Genomic DNA, 20,192 nt, shown 5'->3' on the forward strand with positions numbered 1-20,192 from the left:
TCAAATGCTACAATCCTTATCCAGAACTAATGCTGCTAACAGGATGTTCTCTGCATCATGATAATAGGATGTAAATTCTATGTCCATACAAATAAAATATATGATTAAGTAAAAAATGGAAATAACATTATTCCCACAAATTACACCTTTCCAGTTTCTCTGCAAATAGAGAAACTAGAGCTGGATGGCTGATGTAAATTAAGGAAAGAGATAGAGAGAAAGAAGGAAAGTGAGACAGCTGGAAGGACAGAGAGAAATGCCAAGAGGTGGGGGAGAAGGGTGTACGTGGGACACCAAGTAAGCACACCCTAATCTAAAAAGTTTTCCTTTGAACATGTACTTGTTTGGTGTGCAGATGTCTTGCAGAAACTGCCCTAGCTGGGGTCATGGGATCTACTTGGCTTCTCGACAGTTTCCATTATGAACCCGGACAAGAATTCCTTTCTTTCATTTAGTGATTGTCTGTGCATAGTGGGGGTTGGGGCCTCCGCTTATGGGTTAAATCAGGGGCTGAGATTAAAAATGTGGCTTCCTAACCTGCCTGCCTCACCCATGGGCAGGCCCTGAAACGCCAGGCCCCATCTGCCAACTTCTCTTCAGGCACCTCCAGCACCTGCACCCAATGCACCGAACTGGTGATGCTTAAGGAAGCGTTTCACAAATGTCCTCCCCCTCCATCAGCAAAAGAAACCAGTCACCCCCTGCACCCTGCCATGGGCTAGATCTTCACCAGGAGCAGAGCTGCTGCACCCAGCACCCGCACGGGGATCCCCCACGCTCAGGCTACGGGGGCCCGGCACCCGCACGGGGATCCCCCTCCCCCCGGGAGAGAGGGGCTCGGGTCTGATAAGAATCGTCATCCCACTGGCAACAGGGACGGTGACTGTTGCCATGGGAACCCTCACAGACTCAGCCACCCGCCTGCTTCCGTTCCGTTGCCTTCCCACAATGCATTATGTTCCAGCCGTGTTGGAGCTTCCTGATTGGAGGGACCCTTGGGAGCGATCTCAGAGAGAGGGGCCGGTCTGGCCCGGGAGTGAGGGGACGTTGCGTTGCCGTGTTCCTCCTCTGTGTCCCAATGGTCGCGCCCAAGGAGCCCGGCCCGGTCGCGGAGAAGCGTCTCCCACTTCGGGCAAGTGGTGCGTTCCGTGTCCCCCCTCCCGAGCGGATGGTAAAAGCCTAGAGAGAGGAGGAACCTATCACCCGCTCGGGAATAGGAGACGTTCGGGGGAGGGCGGGAGCGTGGGTTTGTACCACTCCCTGCACATGGTGCGCTCCAGTCCCCGCTCCCCCGGCCTTTGCCAGCCCAACAGCCTGAGCCGCCTGGTACCTGCTTATCTCTCAACCAAACTTGCTATCCTGGCTCGTTCCTATTGGCTCTTCGTTGTATTAATATACAAATATGGTGACTCCAATACCCAATGGCAGACGGGCAGGTAGTTAGCATTCAAGACCACGGGTGGTGACTGGTTGGCTGGTCTCCAGCCGTCTGGCCAGCGGGTTCGGCTGCCCCCTTGCCGCGGCAGGAAGAGGAGGGCGGCATGGGCGGCGGGGCGGGGCTGCGCTGAGCTGAGCCGGAGCCGGGAGCCGGAGATGGGGGCGGCCGGGGCCCGCTGGGCGCCTGGGGCGGCTCTGGTGCTCGCGGCCCTGCTGGGGGCCTCGGGAGCCGGCCTGGCCGACAACGTGATCTGGGCAGTGAACGCGGGCGGCGAGGCCCATGTGGACGTGAACGGCATCCACTTCCGCAAAGACCCGCTCGAGGGCCGGGTGGGCCGAGGTGAGGCCCCGGGCGGAGGGAGCCGGAGGCCTGGCCACGTCCCGCCTCCCTCCGACCTGTTCTCGTCATCTCCTCTGAGCTCCCGCCGGGCCCTTCCCGCTCCCCCTTCGCCCCGCAGGCCCCGTCCTGCCGCGCTGCCCCGCCAGCGCCACCAGCCCCGGCTGTGGCACCCGCCGCCCGCGCGGCCCGGGCCCGGTCCCGGTCCCGGTCCGGGGGGCTCCGTGCCATGCGGCGGGCGGCGTGAGGTGGTGATAGGCGCGCGTCTGGAGGGCACTTAACCCTCCCCCTCGGGGCTCAGCCGGCACCCCCCGGCTGCCCGCCGCGCCCCGTGGCGGGCTCGGTGAGCGCTAGGAGCAGGGGCTAACGGGGCCGTCTGGAGCCGGGCTAGACGCTTTCCCGCGCCCCTGGCCGGGGCTGTTTGGAGGCTTCTGGCTCAGGTGCGGACCGGGGCCTGCTGCCCACGGCCCCTAGCCAGGTATCTCTCAAAGGGGGACTAAAGGGGCGACTCCATCCGTCTAGGACTTCGGAGTCCTGCTGGCTTGGGCCAGTCAGCACTGGATGGCCAGGGGGGCTAAACTCCCGGGTGCGGCAGCCTTACATGTCCTCAGTGCCCTAGGTTAGCCCGCCACCCCTTTTGCCTTGTTTGTCCCCTCCTGCTTCCTCCTGGCCTCTCTCCTCACCTCTTCCTTTCCCCATCTGGAGCCCTTGGCTGCAGGGTGAGGGGCTCCTCTGGAGGAGTTCCCTATCACAGCAGTTCTTGTCTCCAGTCACCCAGCAAGTGGTGAACCCTCCTCTTATCTGTTAAAGTGATCAAGGTTCCCCTGCCCCTCCGCTTCTCTTTGACTTGGTTGCCATTTTCCTGTTGATAGCCTCAGCACTTGCCATGCTGGGTACCCATTCTGCTCCTTCCTTCCCTGTTCTGTAACTTCCAGTCACAGGGAGGAGGATTTTTGTTAGGGGGATGAAGAGAGACTGGTACTCTTTAGTACCTTGTCACATGCTGTGAGCCATGTGGCAATGGAAGGCTGCTCCCAGCACTGTGCCCTTCCTTCTCTCCAGATGAGGAAGGGGACTGGGCTGATAGTGCTTTTGAACTGCATGTGAACTTGCATAACACTCAGAGCTACCTGTTCCTGCCACCATGACACACTCTGGCCAGGTGCATACACGAGAGCACCTGTTTGTAGAGATGCAGAGTCTGACTTTACAGCATGTGCTCTGTTTCAGCAGGCAGGGGAGAACAGTTGGGAGGTTGGTGTCTTCCAGCTCTGATTATGTCATGAGTCTAGCATGTGATCCTAACTGAGCAAAAGTTGCTTATTTGTTCATATCTGAATAGCTGCACTCTTCTTGAATGCTAGGGCATTAGTGTCTGTCTCATTGAGAAGAGTCTAGATCTAACTTCTGAGAGGGTAGCCTCCAATGGGGGAGAGAGAAAGAAAATGAGCACTCTAGGGACCCTGCATCAGACCTCACAGGAGCAGACTGTTTGAGCTCTCTGTGTTGTCCGTCAGAAAGCTGTAAATATTAAAGTGATACTTATCAGCAACAAGAACTTTAAAAGCGGCAAAGAGTCCTATGGCACCTTATAGGCTAACAGACGTATTGGAGCATAAGCTTTCGTGGGTGAATACCCACTTCGTTGGATGCAGCTTTAAAAGAAGTTATTTAGCTTCTGTTTAACAAGGCCTGGGGTGGGGGGATGCCCACAGGAGCTGATAGACTACTATGTTGGCTGTAGCCTGCAAAACTGACTTGCAAAAAAAACACCTCTCTGTTGAGCATGCCCAGTGTCTCACCTGAAATATGGTAACTCCCTGCTAACTGGATGAGACTTGCAGGGTTTTGCCTTGTGAAACTTCAAGTTCTCTGCTTTAGATTTAAGGAATGTCATCTGAGGGGGAGTCCTGTCCTTATGGACTGAAGTGGAACTTACTCTTGAAAGGTGATGCCAGTTTGGTAGCCTGACCACTGAACAACATGCAGCAACTTGCTTTTTCCAGAGAAAGACTCCAGTTTCCTCAGCAGGGGCTGTAAGTTTGAAGCCCAGCTGGGAACAGTCTCAGTGAGACAAGCACAGGGTTCAGGCACTTTCCACAGCTGAACTGCATGTTGTATGGTGGCAGCACCCATTACCCAATGATGGAATTCTACCAGGAGCAGCAGGGCTGAGCACCTGCTGGTGAATGAGGAACCCTAGTACCTATTGCATGGGAGGTCACGGTAAATGAAAATGTGGCTGTTGGATCCCCCACCATTTCTGGCAGCATTCTACATTAGCTGTGCCCTGGGCGAAGGCAGTAAATGGGGATACACTAGTATGGGGTATGTGCCACTGTTGTAGCTGCTGAAGCAGTGAAATCAAAAATCCACCAGAGGGTGTAGGACATAGAGTATGTTGCAGCTGCACTTTGGATCCCCAGTTCTAGGGTAGGGGAGGAGCCAGTCAGCTCTTAAGCCTCCTGAAGTGAGATGCTGGTTTCTTTATCTGCCCACAGCATGAATAATGTCTCTTGGGAACCAAGTTACTGTTCTCCTTTGCCCACTTCTGGATGTTCTAATATGATGATGGCTGAAGGTAAAGACCATGATCCCTGTCTAGTCAGGTACTGTGACACAGCGTCAAACACTGCGATCCAGATTCAGGCTGTGTCTACACTGCACACCTTACAACGGTACAGCCGTGCCACTGCAGCTGCGCTGTTACAAGGTAAGCAGTGTAGCTGCTCTTTATCGCAGGTAGAGCGCTCTCCTGGCAACAAAATAAAATCACCCCCAAAAAGGGGAAGTAGCTTCATTGGTGGGAGAGCAGTTCCTGCCGAGGAATCGCTGTCCACACAGATGCTTTTTGTTGTTAAAACTTTTGTCATTCAGGGGGGTGTTTTTTCACACCCCTGAGTGATAAAAGTTTTAACAACAAAAGTGTAGTGTAGACAAAGTCTCAGTGTTGCAGATGCTGCTGGACTTCTAAAGCCTTGTCTGTGGTGTGGAAATTGCCTGCTGCTGATAATGGTGGCAGCACAATATCACTTAGCAGCAAGTGTGACAAAGGACTGTGTTAAGATACACCCATTATCAGCAACAGGTACCTCTTGTGGTGCAGACAAGGTGAATTACCCATTCAAGGCTTGAGTCTCCTGCCTATCACTGCTAGAGCTGCAACATACAGTATTGATGCAGCTCTCCTTGCAGTGATGGTGTCACTACTTACACAGTGCCCTAGATGTGGTTGGCCCTTCACACACAAGTAATAGCCCAGAGGAATTTACCATTTAAATGTGTGTACTCTGTAAAGCTTATAAGCTTTTAGTTTGCCCCACCAAAGGCTTATCTGCTGGTGACCTGTATTTCACTAGCTGTAGGTGTTCAAATATCATTATTAATTTTGAGGGGAGGCTGACCTACAACTGTATGATTAACACTTGCAGATGCAACCTGGAGGAGAATGCTAATCTGGAGGAAAAAAAAAAAAAAAAGGTTCCCTTTCAAACTGCAGCAGTTTTGTGGTTTGCTCCTCCCAAAAGAGTGTTTGTTCATGGTGCCTCACTGAACAGCAGCCTGTTACAATAACCCTGCTGCAACCACAGTGCCCGGCTCAGCAAGTAAGACTTTAACCCATGAACTCAACTGCTATCTTGCTTCTCCCTCAACGGTTTTTATTACACCATCATTTTGGTTCCCTCAGTTACTCATTCTGCTCCCACTTGTGTAGATGGGCAGGTAATGGCTGCAGCAGAAATCCTGCTGCTGATGGTTTAAAAGTCCTGGGATGGTATTTTAGGGTTGTTTCCCTCAAACCTCAAATTCCGATCCTGGGACTTTAGGGAGAAAGTATAGCTAAGGGATTTATAGCATATCCAGATGCCAAACAAATGAAGATAGTGGCTACTTTTGTTACTTTTAATGTGCAATGGTTTGTTTCTGTCTTGGTGCTTCAGTCATTCTTCACCATAACTAAAATACAGCTAATTCAGATCCACTTCCATTGCATCATACAGAACTGCAGTATACAAATTTAACTAATCATTTGTGTGATTGGGTGAATTCACTCAGATGGTCGCTATCCCAGCCTGATGACAAACTTCGTTTCGCTGCAGGCTTGTCTCTAACCTGCAGCATTAAATAGGAGTTGAGCTAGTGTTTATGAGCTATTTGGACTACTATAATTAGTTAACTTGTAGCTGAAAAAAGGGATGTATTTACATCAGGATGTGAAAACAGTGAGAGCTCTTCACCTCCTGTGGTTCTGATGATCAAGCCCCCATGACCCTCACTTGTGGTTACAGAACAATAGAAGTCTTACCCCAGGGTTCTCACTGTGTAGAACTGGTGTTAGTTTCCTCTCAGTCATTTCCATGGGCTTGGATGTAGGTGCTGGGCAACTGGGTAGAGCTTTTGGCTTACTCTGCATTGGCCGACCCAAACCAATGTCTGTTTCCATGGAAATGGGAGTGGAAATAGTAACTGTCAGCTGACATCTAAACGCTAGATCAGCTTTCACTGCTGACTGGAAGTGCCAGTTGTGCAGATGCCATCCAGAGTCTCCCCTATTCCATCCGATGGGAATAGCATTTTAGATTGTAAGCTCTTTAGGGCTTATGCCAACTTACGGGTTTGTAGAGTGCCCAGTACAATAGGGCCCTAATGCTGATTGAGGCCCCTGATTTCCATTATGATACAGATATTAAACAAGGAAGGGCAAACAAGTATTTAACCTCCATAATTGCTTCAGATACCAGCACAGCTAGAAGCATTCTTCAAAGATTCTTCATTGTGTGGTGTACGGATAACTGAAGTAAAGACTCACTGCATGCATGTGGCTCTGATGTATACCCCATGAAATTGTATGAGATAGTTTGCATGGTCATCAGAGCCCTCGGGTGCGCACATTCTTATTGATTCAGGTTCCCTGTGTAGTGTTTGAAGGATTATTAGCAAGAAGAAAGGGGTTTTATTAAGATCCCTCTAATACACGCAACACTCTCCCAGCCTGTATGTTTTCTCTTAGATGGAACATGGCTTTTGTAATTAGGTTTTTAATTTCAAGTCAGTTGCAGGAGATGGGATTATATTTTCTGAGGTAACTCAGTTCTAAATTGACTTCATTTCATTTGTGCACTGCATCATGTTGGTTAAAACATTAGAAGTTCTAAGGGCATGTCTACATTTACCTGCGGAGCAATCAATCCAGGAGGGGTTGATTTATCGTGTCTCGTGAAGATGCAATAAATCGACTGCCGAGCGCTCTTCAGTTGACTCCGGTACTCCACTGGAGCGAGAGGCGCAGGTGGAGTTGATGGGGGGAGCGTCAGCCGTTGACTTACCGCAGTGAAGACACCGCGGTAAGTAGATCTAATACGTTAACATCAGCTACGTTATTCATGTACCTGAAGTTGCGTAACTTAGATTGATTTCCCCCCCACCCCGCAAGTGTACACCAGGCCTAAGTGCTCTTTCTTTAGAGAAGTCTGAACTCTTGGCCAAGTCCTCTGATGGTGTAGGCCTGGCTTGACATAGGTGAGGCCTTATTTCTTGGGAGACAGGATTAGGGAGGTAAATGGATCAGCGGGCTGGAAACAGAATGTCTGTACTAGCTAAGATAAGGGGAACACGCAGGGAACCATGTACAATGGACGGGATAACAAAGGATAAGATAAACCTGGAATGTAAGTTGAGGTAAAGAGTAAGTTATGCATGGACAGTGTGTGCTGTACAGGGTTTGGTTCCTACAGAGTGATTTAAGCCATCCCAAAATGTGTGATGCAGTGTAATTTGTAAACATATATAAAGGAAGATATTTGCTGTATAACTTCTGGATGTGTGGTATGCTGTATACACATCCCCTATCTTTGAGTCTGATCAATGTAGCTTTACTATATGCCAAATAAAGGAAGCTGAGAAATGATACTGGAGTCGAACTGAGATCTTGGGGAACCAAGTGGAAGAGGTCTCGGGGGAACCCCAACACACCCAGTCGTGAAATAGGACTTCGTCTCTGCTAACTGGCCTGGAAATGGTTGCTCTTCAGAACTGTGTTTCTGTAGGATTCAGTTTTCCTCAGGTTCTGGGTTTCCTCCAGCCACTGCTCAACCTGCCTCCCCTTCTGATGTACTGAATTCAAAAAAAGTATGGCTGTTGGTAAAGTGGGGTTGGGGACACTTGAAAGAAAGTAGTACCCCTCTTCTCTGCGCCCCCTCCCCCCCGCATTGGTCAGAATTAGGAGGGACTATGGGGCCTCAAGAGAATTGGTCCTCTTGCAGGTGCTTGGAGGTTGTTTATAGAGTTGTCTTCTGCCGATGCCGCAGAAGTTAACCCTTGCATTCTTGTTGATTTTATATTTGGAACCCAGCCTCTGACTATGGTATGAAGCTGCCAATCTTGCGGTCCAACACAGAGGATCAGATTCTGTACCAGACTGAGCGTTACAACGAGGAGACCTTTGGGTATGAAGTCCCCATCAAGGAGGAGGGTGACTACGTTGTGGTGTTGAAGTTTGCTGAAGTCTATTTTGCACAGTCCCAGCAGAAGGTAAGCTAAGTCTACCCCTGACCCAGGATCCTTACTTGGTTATCTCTGATGATGCTAATTTCTGTCTAGGGCTGTGTATGCCAGGTTCCTGTGACATCCTTTTGGGGAGTTCAGGACGAGAATCGCCTTGTTACCCCCTGCGGAGGGTGAGAGTCTCATGGGAGCTAACCTCTGCGTCAGTTCCCTGCACTCTGGTCTGCTAACCACCCAAACAGCCTCCTCAAAAGCTTTGCCAGCCTTTGCTTTGCCTTACAGGTAAACCTCAGGTGCACTTCACTGCCCGAAACTCCATGTGGAGTGTTCCTCTGCAGTATCCAGCCCCTGTCACTGGACAGTCACAGAAATTACCAAGTCTTCTGTCTCTAAAGAGGCATATTACACACTCAGCTGAGGATTCACCCTTAACAGCATTCAGATGAATTTATAGCAAAACCAAGAATAAGTGTATTTGGAACAGAGATGTAAGTGATACTGAGTAAAGATAGTGGAAACAGATATGGTTACGAACAAAATATTAACATGCTTCTAAGAGTCTAACCATAACTTTAGTGAGCTATAGTCCTTTGGCTGAAGCATTTTTCTTACCCTCAAAGTCCTTTCACAAAGTTTATGGATTTTCAATTAAACCAGGATCCAGATTTTTCCTGAATCTCCCCTCTTCCAGGTGTGTTTCTCAGTGAAATGAGTCCCCAGAGACTCCAGCAAATCTTTGAAGTGTGTTCTTTTGAAGGGTAACCCTAGATAAAGTTCTTGTTCCCTGCTGGCATGCATGTGCTGTGTTGTTCATGATGTCTTTCTCATCCTTTTCTTAATTTGCCTTTCCTTTGACTTAATATGCAAATGAAGGTTGCTTATGTTGGCTTTTACCATGCTCGGTTTACATTGGAGAATTAGGCAGACAGGTTAATCAGTATTCCTTTGTCTAGGAACACCTTGTTTATCAGTCATGCCTGCTTTGCTGGGTTTAGACATATTTTCAGTATACACCTGCCATTTCTTAATTGTTCTTAATGATTATGATGACCAGTATGATATAAGTTTTCATTTGATACCTTACAGGACATTTCTTTATAGATAAATACCATGACTGGAATAGTGAGTTTGTCAGGCCTGATAGGAGTTGCTGTTACATGACTAAAAAGAAAAGGAGTACTTGTGGCACCTTAGAGACTAACCAATTTATTAGAGCATAAGCTTTCATGAGCTACAGCTCACTTCATCAGAGTAGCTCACGAAAGCTTATGCTCTAATAAATTAGTTAGTCTCTAAGGTGCCACAAGTCCTCCTTTTCTTTTTGCGAATACAGACTAACACGGCTGTTACTCTGAAACCTGTTACATGACTGTGAACCCTTTGCCAGTGGGCATTAAGGGGCTCTTAGGGTCACAGCTCCCCTCTGCCTTCTTGCACATCACCATCTGTTATGTGTTTTATATATATGGGTAGGAGTAGCCACAGAATGGGATAAAAGAAACGTACTAAGGGTTACAGTCCTCTCTAATGTAACTCCACTGACCCCAGTGGAGTTGCCCCAGGGATGAACTTGTTTCTAAGGATGCATTCCAAAGTGATACTGAGCTCCCATATCAATTTCTAATGTAAAGTAGAGCTGGATGTACTTGTTTGAAGTCATGTCTTCAACTGACTTTATATAGCGAAATGTGACTGACACTAGACTTTTGTATAACACCTTTCTTCTGGAGACATCAAAGCACTTAATGATTCTTGCCCACCTTTGTAATTCCCATTTTGCAGTTGGGAAAACTGAGGCACACGGGGGTCAAGGCCACACAATAAGTCAATGGAAGAGCTAGAATTAGAACCCTACTTCTGATTCCTAGTCTTGTTCCTTGTCCACTGGACCATGCTGCTTCCCTATGTGGTGATTATTTTAAGCAGCAACATTGGTTGTAGAGGCTGATCAGAAGGATGGAAATAATTGGATGTGAACAGGAGGCTCTCCTGACAAAATAGAGTTCTGTAGGATTTAAAGACTAACCTACTTCCTTTATGCAGTTGTGATGGTATCCCAGGCTATGAGTGATGCTTGAGTCACCGCAGCCCAGAGATTAGCTTCCGTTCTGTTAGCTGTTCAGTCTCTTTACCTAACTCATCCCCTTCCTTCTGCCTCTGGTCTCATCAACATTTGTTTCTTTCCCTCGTGTCTCTCCTTCCCCTGTTTTACCACCAGACTACTGGGATTGAAAAGCCAAGAGCACAATTTTCAGAGGTGCCGAGCACTAACAGCTCCCACTTGAGTCAACAGGAGGTGTGGGTGCATGGTACTTCTGAGGATAGGGCCTAATAAAACTCCCTGCAGTCCTCAGTACTGTACAGTAGTTATGGAGACGTGTTAGAGGCAGGATACAGGTTTGTGTATTTGAAACCATTTTTAAACGGCTTAAATGTTTAACTTCAGTGGTCTATTTTTGGGCTATGGGTTCTTCTCAACAAGGGGGTGGAGACAGCTTGCCATATGCACAGAGAATCTGCATTGGTTCGGTGGCACGTGCAATAATACCTCTTATCTCCCGGGCTTTGTAACAAGCACAGACTGTTTCTGTCCTGTCCCCTCTCAGTCATGTGTCTGGTTCCCCTCTGATACTCTCCGCAATCTCTTCCACCCCTGAAGGTGTTTGATGTGCGCTTGAATGGCCACGTGGTGGTGAAGGACTTGGACATTTTTGACCGAGTTGGACATAGCACAGCTCACGACGAGATCATTCCCATCAGCATCAGAAAGGGGAAGCTGAGTGTCCAGGGAGAGGTTTCCACATTCACAGGGAAGCTCCACATTGAGTTTGTCAAGGTAACAAACCCTGGTTAGGGGAAAGCCCCTTCTTTCTCTCTCCTCTCATCTCCACCCAGTCCCTCACACCTCAGATGTGCATAGGGAGAGGGGAAGTGACTGATGGGTGTGGGTATTTCTTCTTTGACCCTGCAGCATTGACCTTTGCCTTCCCTTTCGCTAGGGATACTATGACAATCCGAAAATCTGTGCACTATACATCCTGCAAGGAACAGTGGATGGTAAGTTTTTTTTCACAATAATCCTTCAAGACTTTTTAGGTTGGAGGCAACTCATGGCCTTTTAAACCATGTGTAAAGCACTCTCCATATAGTGGCAGCCTTAACTGACCTGTCTCACCCAGGCCCATCTCCCTCCGCTGTCCCCTGTGAAGTTTTGTCCTAGCACATCACAAGTGTGATGTCATGATTTCAGCTATTTAAATGTGAAATTTCACGGTGTTGTAATTGTAGGAGTCCTGACCCAAAAGAGAGTTGGGGGAGGGTCGCAAGGTTGTTACGGGGGCCTGTGGTACTACTACCCTTACTTCTGCGCTGCTGCAGGCAGCAGCACTGCCTTCAGAGCTGGGCGGCCGGAGCGTGGCAGCTGTTGGCCAGGCACCCAGCTCTGAAGGCAGCACAGAAGTAAGGGTGGCAATACCATGATCCCCCCCAAAATAACCTTGTGACCCCCCCAGCATCTCCCATTTGGGTCAGGACCCCCAATTTGAGAAACATTGGTCTCCCCTGTGAAATCTCGTCTTTTGTGAGCTTTTACCGTCTACTGTACAGATTTCACAGGGGAAGACGGGATTTCACGGTCCGTGATGCGTTTTTCATGGCCACAAATTTGGTAGGGCCTTATTCATATACTAATATTTGCTTCACAAGCTGAGAGTGGAGCCATGAAATCATCTTCATGAATGAGGGTGCTTGTATTGGAGTGGAGCCCTGGCAATGTGGGACTGTACCAGTCTACGGGATGCCCCATGTGCCCTGTTCCAGCTGGCTGGGTGTGGGATGAGACAGCTTGAGTCAATTGCCTGTTGGAATTCTCACGGCTCCTTGCAGCGTTCTCAATGGTGAATTTCTTTTTCTTCCAACAGACGTTCCAAAGCTGCAGCCTCACCCTGGCCTGGAGAAAAAGGAGGATGAGGAAGATGAAGAAGAATACGATGAAGGCTCCAGCGTTAAAAAACAGGCCAATAAGAACCGGGTTCAGTCAGGCCCCCGGACACCAAACCCCTACGCCTCGGACAACAGCAGCCTCATGTTCCCTATATTGGTGGCCTTTGGTGTCTTCATTCCTACCCTCTTCTGCCTTTGCCGGTTGTGAGGGCAAGCCCCATGCAGAGATGCAGTGGCAGGGGCCGCAGGCCAGGAGGAAAGGAGTCGGACCAGATGCGGTTGCTTTCAGTTTCTCCATATTTTTCATAATTTAAGGGAAAAAAAGTTCATTTGGAATGAACGGCAGGTACAGGTAAAGGGGGGAGTTTGCCTTCCCCCAGCCAGCGAGCAGCGAGGCCTTCGCTTCCCCTGTTGCACCATAAGCAGCATCCCTTCCTCTTCGGGGCACTTGAGATTAAACTGGATTCTTGCTGTCTGTCTGGGCTGTAGGAAGCTGATGCTGGCGAACTTTGGTCCATATCCCGCACGGAGAGGAAGCTGCATGATCCAAATGCTGTACCCTTATCCAGGTGGATAATTGGTCCCAGCTTAAGAAGCTAAGCAGGGAAGCACTCTCTGAATGTTGCCTGGAAAAACAGCCTTTGAAGTGAGATCTGGATGTGTGCTTTGGTCAGAAGTGTGCACAGATGTTCTGGTGCCTTTGGGTGACTAACAATTGTGGGAAAAAGAGACTGGCTTTTCCACAGCTACCTGAATGTGTGTAACTAAATGCACGATACTTCTCTGTCCTAAAGATACACAGGCTCAGACTTGCTGATGGGTCTCCAGGAAAGGTTCCAACTTTAGAGTGAGTTGCAAAAAGAGCTGAGGGGATTATTCGGCCTGATTTTCTGCACCAGTTGGGAGAGACTTTCCTAGTTTGATAATTGTGTAATGTTAGATCGTTGCTGCAGGGGTTCTGCTGTGACCTGCAATAGGCTGCTGGCTTTTTGCTGCAGTGTCTCTGCCCCAGATGTGTTTGGTTTCTATATCAGTTGTGGCTTTTATTTCCTTTTAAATATTTTTCTTCACAATGGCTCACTTCAATCCCTATCCCATCTTGCCCTCTCTAGTGTACAATGTCTCGCCTGGAGGGGCTGAGAACCAGGTGACCAAAAAAAATGGAGGCTCTGAGCCCCCAATGCTTGTGTATCCCTGCTATGATCAATAGTCTGGCAGCCATGAGACAGAGCAGTGCCACCCTTCAAGTACTTTCCAATGACCCTCTAATCATTCTGCATCAGCTGCATTGATCTGATTCAGTCTGCAGTAATGTGAGATTGAAGTCTGTATCTACCACTAACTATCTTGCATAGGCTTTGGAATATCAGGATGTGCCTAAGAATTAGATGCTGGCAAGTGCCAAGGAGCCCAGCCTCTCAGTCCTGTAGGATGAGCATGTCCATCCATTGTGGAGAATCTGAAATAGATGGAAACTGCTGTAGATCAGTCTGGTCAGCTTCTGTGGTCACCTGATGATAGGTCTGAGCTACCCTGTTCACTTTCCCCCACTGTTAGCTTAGCAAGTGGACTCTGGACCTGCATGAAGAGCATGTGTTCTCTGAGTGGGGTGGCAGGAGAGGCTGCTTCACTCTGGATCTGAGTCTGGTGTAATCAGGAGAGCAGTGTGGAAAACAAAAGCCTGCAATGTGGAATCCAGACACTCTTCCTGATCTGAAACTGGAGGTCCTTGGGCAGCTGGCATCAGTTAAGATCTGAATCTGCAAAGTGCTGAGCAGCTTCAGTTCCCATTGGCTTATGGGAATTGGCTGCACTCCCTTCCTCACAGGAAGTGCCCAGCACCTTGTACAGCCATTGTAAAGGGTATTCTTTGGAGCTTAAGTCTTGAGGCACCAGCCTTGTCAGCTTTCATTCTAATAACATTCATCCTCTGGATCCTCAGGGCAGAATTCTCTTTGCCTTGGGCTAAATCTGTTTCTTCTGAAAAGCATCTCATCTGCTTCATACCATGCAGCTTGACTAAGTAATCCCCCTGCTGCTCCTGCCTGGATTCTGACTTTTCCTATCAATTGCTTTTGAGCACACTTGTATGTAGCTGCTCAACTCACACCTGGCCTTTAGATAAGCTACACAGAGCCTCTTGGTGAAGGGTCAGCAGAGCTCTGAGTAGTCCATTTACAGCAGCTAAAGCATTTACTTTCTTCCTATTAATTTTTAAGCTGTGGAAAGTGTTGCTCAGCCATGATTGCCAAGACAGGAGCTAGGGGCACTGTCAGAACATTGGTCCCCAAAGCAGCCATCTTTCTGAGCAAGTGCATTGCTGCTTTGTGTTTAACCAAAATTCTGACTCTGTAAGTCTAGTGCAGAATATAGGATCCAACTGAGCTTTCTCCCATTGCTACTGTCTGTCACTAATGCACACACAAGCAGTTCAGTTGGTAAAACAGTCAGAGAATGCTTTACCATAATAAAAAACCTACCCACGAGGAGAAGGCCAGCAGTAGATCTCCAGAGCAAGTCAAGCTCTGAAACACTGGGAGGCCTGGGACTAGCAGCTTCATTCAGCTGTGTCCTCCTGGACACTTATCACTCCTAAATGCTTATTTTTTTTTAATGTATGAGTCAATTAAAAAGGTGTATTTTGAGGACATTTTTTATTCCGAGCGGCAATGCCTGAAAAATTTTGTCTAACCTTATGATTTCCCTGGATCTCTTTGGCCATTATCTGATCACTCTAACACACTAGAACAGCACAGGGTTTGGAACCTTAATCAAATAGCAGGAACTTCTTGGGTTCAGCACAAACTGCCCCGATTCATTAGACGAACCAAGAACTTGATCTTGAAAACAACAAGCCTACCAATTGAGGAGTGTGCTCTTCTCTTCCCCTGAGATGCCAGCATTTCTTAAAGACAAGTCTCCTTCTGCACCTCTCAGTCCCTGCACCTTGCACAGCTTGAGCTCAAGGGCCCACATCTAGGATCGTAGGAGTTAGAGACGGATGAGGCCTTTAGATTAGTCCACTCCTCTGCAAGGCCATGGTAGCTGATCCTCTTCTCTCTCCCCCCTGCACCCTCCCCTTTCTGATAGTAGCAATACACTTGCTCTGTGCTGGACTCCCACCTGAGGATGAAGCAGCGTGTCTTTAGGGGTAGCTGGCACAGCATTCGGCTTCTGCTGTGTGTTTCAGCCTATGTTTCTTGAATAAAACTAATTCAGTTTATTTAATTTTTTTAAAAATGGAATATTTTTTGCTCTGTTTACCCATAACTTGGTTATCAAGCCTTATGTTCTGCACTAGGGGTGTGATACTCACATGGGTGTGGGCTCCCTCCCTTAGCTGCTTGCTGGGTCTCCTGGCCCCATGATGGTACTATAATAAAGCAATTTTCCTTTTTGCTTTCCTGTTCCAACCCTTCCCTTCCTGGCAGCTTCGGACTTCGCTTGAAGGATCCTTTTGAGACAAACGAAACACCTGCTTTGCTTTATTTTATTTTTTTTTTAAATAAGGACTCTTGAAGGGTTGGGGTTGCGGGGGTGTGTGTGTGGTGGTTGGAGGGACCCATCCAACATATGAATGGATATTGAGGTCTGATTATGGCTTGCTTTTGCCTAGATCTCTTCTTAGCTGCATCTGCATTTCAGCTGGTTAAGACTGGCAAGAGGTACGCAGCTCAGGGGTGGTGGTTTAGGGCTACTTTATTTTTCTGTTGTTGATATGTTGGAATATCTTATCATTTAGCTGTTGTCTTTCACTGATGTTGGTTTCAATTTGTATTTAGGGATTTGAGCAAATTCAACGGTGTGTCCAGGCCTGTAACTATTAGTGCAGTGTTACTTGTGATATTACACTGAACCTACATCCCTTCATTGGGGACCCCTAAATCAGCAGGTGAGACTGCTGCATGGTGGAAATGAGTGGAGAATCAGTGATTGCTTCCATGACACGCTTCAAACTCTGGCTGGCTGTTTGCCTTTGGAACATCTGGGCTGCTGTTCTGCTTCCATAAAGGAGGAGCTTTTCCACAGCCTTACGCTCTGTTAGTCTATAATGCAGGCCAGTGCCCTGGGGTTAGGAGACCAGTTAGAAACAACCAAGGTAGTGTAAAAATTCAGTATCACAAACAAAACAGCAGCAGGCAAATACGGACCTGGTTCCTGTGTGTGTCCTTGCAGTAGTGGGCAGGGCGGAGTGAGCACGTTCAGGCCACAGCTCAGTGTACCTTGAGAAGCCTGAGGATAGACAGTTGTGTTCTGTGGGACAGATTGTTTAGAAAACAGGTTTAGACAAGTTTTTTTTCTTAAAAACATTTAAAAAAGCCACATGATGATGATATGGGCTTGACTTGAACCTTCCTAGCCCAGGGTATTCAAACTGCAGGTGGAGATTTAGATTTATGTTTTTCCTCCCTACCTGCTGTGCCTAGGGTGTGGTATGTCAGAATAGCAGGCAGCCTTACACACCTGAGCCTTTCTTCTGCAGTGCAGTTGGGAGAGTGAGGATCTGTTTCATCCTTAACTCTGAATTTTGTGGGGCTTTAGTAGCTTTAAACCAGCCCTGTAACTTTGTACTGTAGTGTTTGTGTGAGTGGAACGAAATCTAACTTTTCCCTGTGGGATTGCAGGTGGAAGCAAGTGGAATGCCAAAGCAAATGCTTATGTTCATTTTTGGTGCCTTTTTGTTGTGGTTTGATCACAAGTCTGTTGGAAGAAGCTTCTGTTTTAAGGAACTTCTGTTTCCTCTTTTAAATCTAACTCCTGGAGGAGACGGTCCCTAATCCAGGCATTTGCCCCTCTAACAGAAGGGGGCATTGTCTTACTGTCCTGTGATTCATGCTAGCAAAGGGCTTCCCCTAGATTGGCCATTGTGGCAGGGATTCTAAACCAAGAGCAGAATACAGTACTTCATCCCTGGCTTTGCTGTGGTTGAAACTGGACTAGCAGCAACCATGAGAAACATAGTCCAGTTTCAGCTGTAGCCCGCACAGTCCCTTGGGAAAGAGAGAACTACTGGAGTCTGCACGGCTCTCGATGTGTAACAGATTCTGAGAAAGTGGTTTGGGACAAAACTTATCTTAAACTCCTGCTAGTAGCAGATGCTCTGCGGCATCTATCTGCTCCTTGTGCCCATTAGGGCAGGAGAGAGACCTGCTTAGTGGGAATCCCAGGGAAAGCAGGGTCTGGAATCTCAGAATCAATTCCATTATCTGGCTCTGCTACATCTCCATGACAAATGCATGCCAAGGTCTAATGGGACTAGGTTTGGGGTTTTTTTTTTTTCACACTTGCCTCTGTTTCCACCAGATTTTCTCCAGTGATTAATTCTAAATAAGCTTAGGCATGGATTCTTGAGGGGGAATATATAATGTGGGTTGGAACTGAGAACTCCTCCCAGGAAAGGATGGAGCTTAATAAATAGGCCCCAAGTTCCTGATCTTGATGTAACGGTTAGGGGATGCTTCAGACCCACGAAACTTGTGATTATTTCACGTCAGATCTGAACAGACTCATCCCAAGGATATGGTAGCAGGTGTACTTCTGGCATTGGTGTGTGAGGAGGAGAAGGTTGCAGCCAGGGTTCTGTCTTCCTGGACTCTGGCTTACTCAGAGTTTATAGCTGTATATTAAAGAACTATTTCTGAAGAGATCGGGGAAATGCCCTGGGGTGCTCTGTGCCTGGTCTAGTCAATACGACTCTCATTGGTTTTTATACTCCCCCGCCCCCCCAAAAAAAGTGTTTTGTTTAAAAAAAAAAATACAGAAGTGCTTTCTTCCCTCCCAGAGAGAGTGCTGTCTGCTCAGGAAATGTGAATAATCCATAGCAAACAGCAAAGGCTCAAGAGGCTGTGTGGTAGAGATTTATCCCAGGGAAAGTGGGGAAACAGCAACTCAGACAGGTGTCAAGAGCAGTTTGTAACAAGTCTTGTTTAACCAGAAATTCTGCTTAATGTGTGTGAATCTAGGAAATGCAAAATCTTTGAGCCATAGTTATTTTTTATTCATGTGTGTTAGGGGTGTGCTTATGTGTTCTGTCACAGTGATTCGGTTTTAATCCAAGCATGTTCTGTCAGGATCTTGGAGTGAGTAAAACACCCGCTAGAGGCTTGTTGGTAAACTTGGCCCTGTGCTGCTCCTGGGGACTTCTTGCACTCAAGCGCTTCCTGCTTAAGAAACTAACAAGTCTGTAAGGTGGCTCCAGGCTGCATGAAACAAAAGTAGAGTTCTCAGGGTCTTCGGAGCAGTAGCCTGGATTGCCCAAGGCTTTAGCCCAATTACAGTGACAATATTTGGGTCCCATCTGCACAGCAAATCTTAACTGTGTTGTAAGTGGGTCCTATGACTTGGATATGGTTGTGTAGACAAGGCCTGAATGAGCTGCTTGCATGTCCCTCCTTGCTAGGGGAACATTGGCTTCTTGCAGTCAGCTGATTTGTTGAGTATTAAGAATCACACAGTTGCAAGCTCTACTCAAGGCTGCAAGACTCAAATGACCATGAAGGATATAGCAATATGGGGAGAAATATCTATTTCTTTTGGGGTAATTCTTCGTCTGTATTAGTAATCAGTACTAAAGGATTTTGAAGGAGGATTTTTTTTTTACTGTCCATTGCTTTGGGTTATAACAACTTGCGGTGACTGTTTGTTTGTATCAATCTTCGGCACTGGGTTAAAAGCACAGATGTCTATTTCTGATTAGACTGGCTTTGCAAAGACTTGTTCTTTTGGGGAAAAGAGCTGGGTGTATGGGTGGGTTATTTTATTTTTGGTACATGTAGCTGTTTATTTTTTAATTTTCCCAGGATGTTTGGTTGAGGGAATGTTCTGAAATTTACTGCCTGGCAGTTTTAACCAGCAGTGTATTAAAGGAAAATAAACAAAATTATATTGTCACTTGGAGCATCTTGTGCTTTTAAAAAAAAAAAAAAAAAAAAAAAAGCTTTACAAAATCCCTCTTTGCTTTGAGGGAAAGAGAATTTGATATCTTGTAACTGTGGTGGGGCTGGGCTCAGACCACTCTGGAGGGTGGATTGGAGGCCACTGATGAGATGCAATTTAAAATCCCACCACTACTTCAACTTGAGTCTTTGAACCCCTGAGGCAGCCATGGCTCTGCTTCTCTCTTCTTCGTGCTTGCTAATGTCTAGCTGTGTTGCAGCTGGGTTATTTCCCCCCCATCTATATTGGATATTGGAGACACTTATTAATATTGTGTAACTAAACTGAAGATGGTGGGTTGTTTTTACTCTATGGTAACTTTTTCCTTTTTCAGGATGATGCTCCAAGGAGTCCTACCAGAGATGACATCCATGGGCCAAAACCATATGTCTGAAATACACATTGTTTGCCCCTCCTTTGTCCCCCCCCCCCCCCCAAGCTCCATCACCAAGGTCAGCAGCACACACTCACCCCAGTGACTTGTGAACACTTACATATGAGCATTATCAAAAACTAAGAGGAACAATCTTTGTTGGATCCCTTTGTGTTAGGATGTCACTGTGGTGCCTGATAGTAAAAATGACACAGCCCCCCAAGGAGAGGCTGCAGCAGCTGCCACGTGAAATGACTGGGTAGGATTGTCTGACTCAGGACACTGCAGTTAATCTCTGCTATGGATAAATTGTAGTAATTGATGGTAAGATTAGGGAACAGAAGGCTATTGCAGATCTGAAAAGAGGAGAGAAGGCAGGGAGACTCGGGTACAGCAGAGAGCCATGCCTCACTGTCAGCTTCTCCCAACTGCAGTATGGGCCATTTGCTCCTTTGGGTAGAAAAGCTGAGAGTTTACTACATTCTCTTTGAAGCAGCACCAGCTGTTGGCCCAGAGACCTCCTGGAAGTGAATAATAGTTGTGTGTGAGGCTTTACAGAGATGTAGGAAGTCTTGGCTCTGTCCCACACAGCTTACTTCCTCAATAAACATGCTGAGGAAGGATAGGAGGTACAAAAAGCAAAGCCACTCAGCCTGAGGTTGG

General features: G+C 47.5%; 1 protein-coding gene across 5 annotated transcripts; it reads left to right on the plus strand.

Moving 5' to 3' along the window:
• Nucleotides 1-991: 991 nt before the first annotated feature.
• Nucleotides 992-19,100, plus strand: MLEC (malectin). Of its 5 annotated transcripts, XM_073312237.1 has the most exons (6): nt 1,700-1,777; nt 4,276-4,487; nt 8,127-8,305; nt 10,938-11,114; nt 11,278-11,335; nt 12,199-12,513. In XM_073312237.1, the coding sequence occupies exons 2-6, from the start codon at nt 4,277-4,279 to the stop codon at nt 12,426-12,428; spliced, it is 855 nt and encodes a 284-aa protein (XP_073168338.1). In that variant the 5' UTR covers nt 1,700-1,777; nt 4,276; the 3' UTR covers nt 12,429-12,513. The 5 variants fall into 5 exon arrangements, with proteins under 5 accessions (XP_073168340.1, XP_073168341.1, XP_073168342.1 ...); XM_073312239.1 differs by lacking the exons at nt 1,700-1,777; nt 4,276-4,487 and adding an exon at nt 992-1,139; XM_073312240.1 differs by lacking the exons at nt 1,700-1,777; nt 4,276-4,487 and adding an exon at nt 1,048-1,132.
• Nucleotides 19,101-20,192: the final 1,092 nt, after the last annotated feature.

This window comes from Lepidochelys kempii, chromosome 15, assembly GCF_965140265.1.
Source record: "Lepidochelys kempii isolate rLepKem1 chromosome 15, rLepKem1.hap2, whole genome shotgun sequence".
Classification (NCBI taxonomy): Eukaryota; Metazoa; Chordata; order Testudines; family Cheloniidae; genus Lepidochelys; species Lepidochelys kempii.

Coding starts and splice junctions, on each gene's coding strand:
- MLEC (XM_073312237.1), top strand. CDS start 4,277: ATGAATAATGTCTCTTGGGAACCAAGTTACTGTTCTCCTTTGCCCACT. Junction 8,306..10,937: donor TTGCACAGTCCCAGCAGAAG/GTAAGCTAAGTC, acceptor CCACCCCTGAAG/GTGTTTGATGTGCGCTTGAA. Junction 11,336..12,198: donor CCTGCAAGGAACAGTGGATG/GTAAGTTTTTTT, acceptor TTCTTCCAACAG/ACGTTCCAAAGCTGCAGCCT.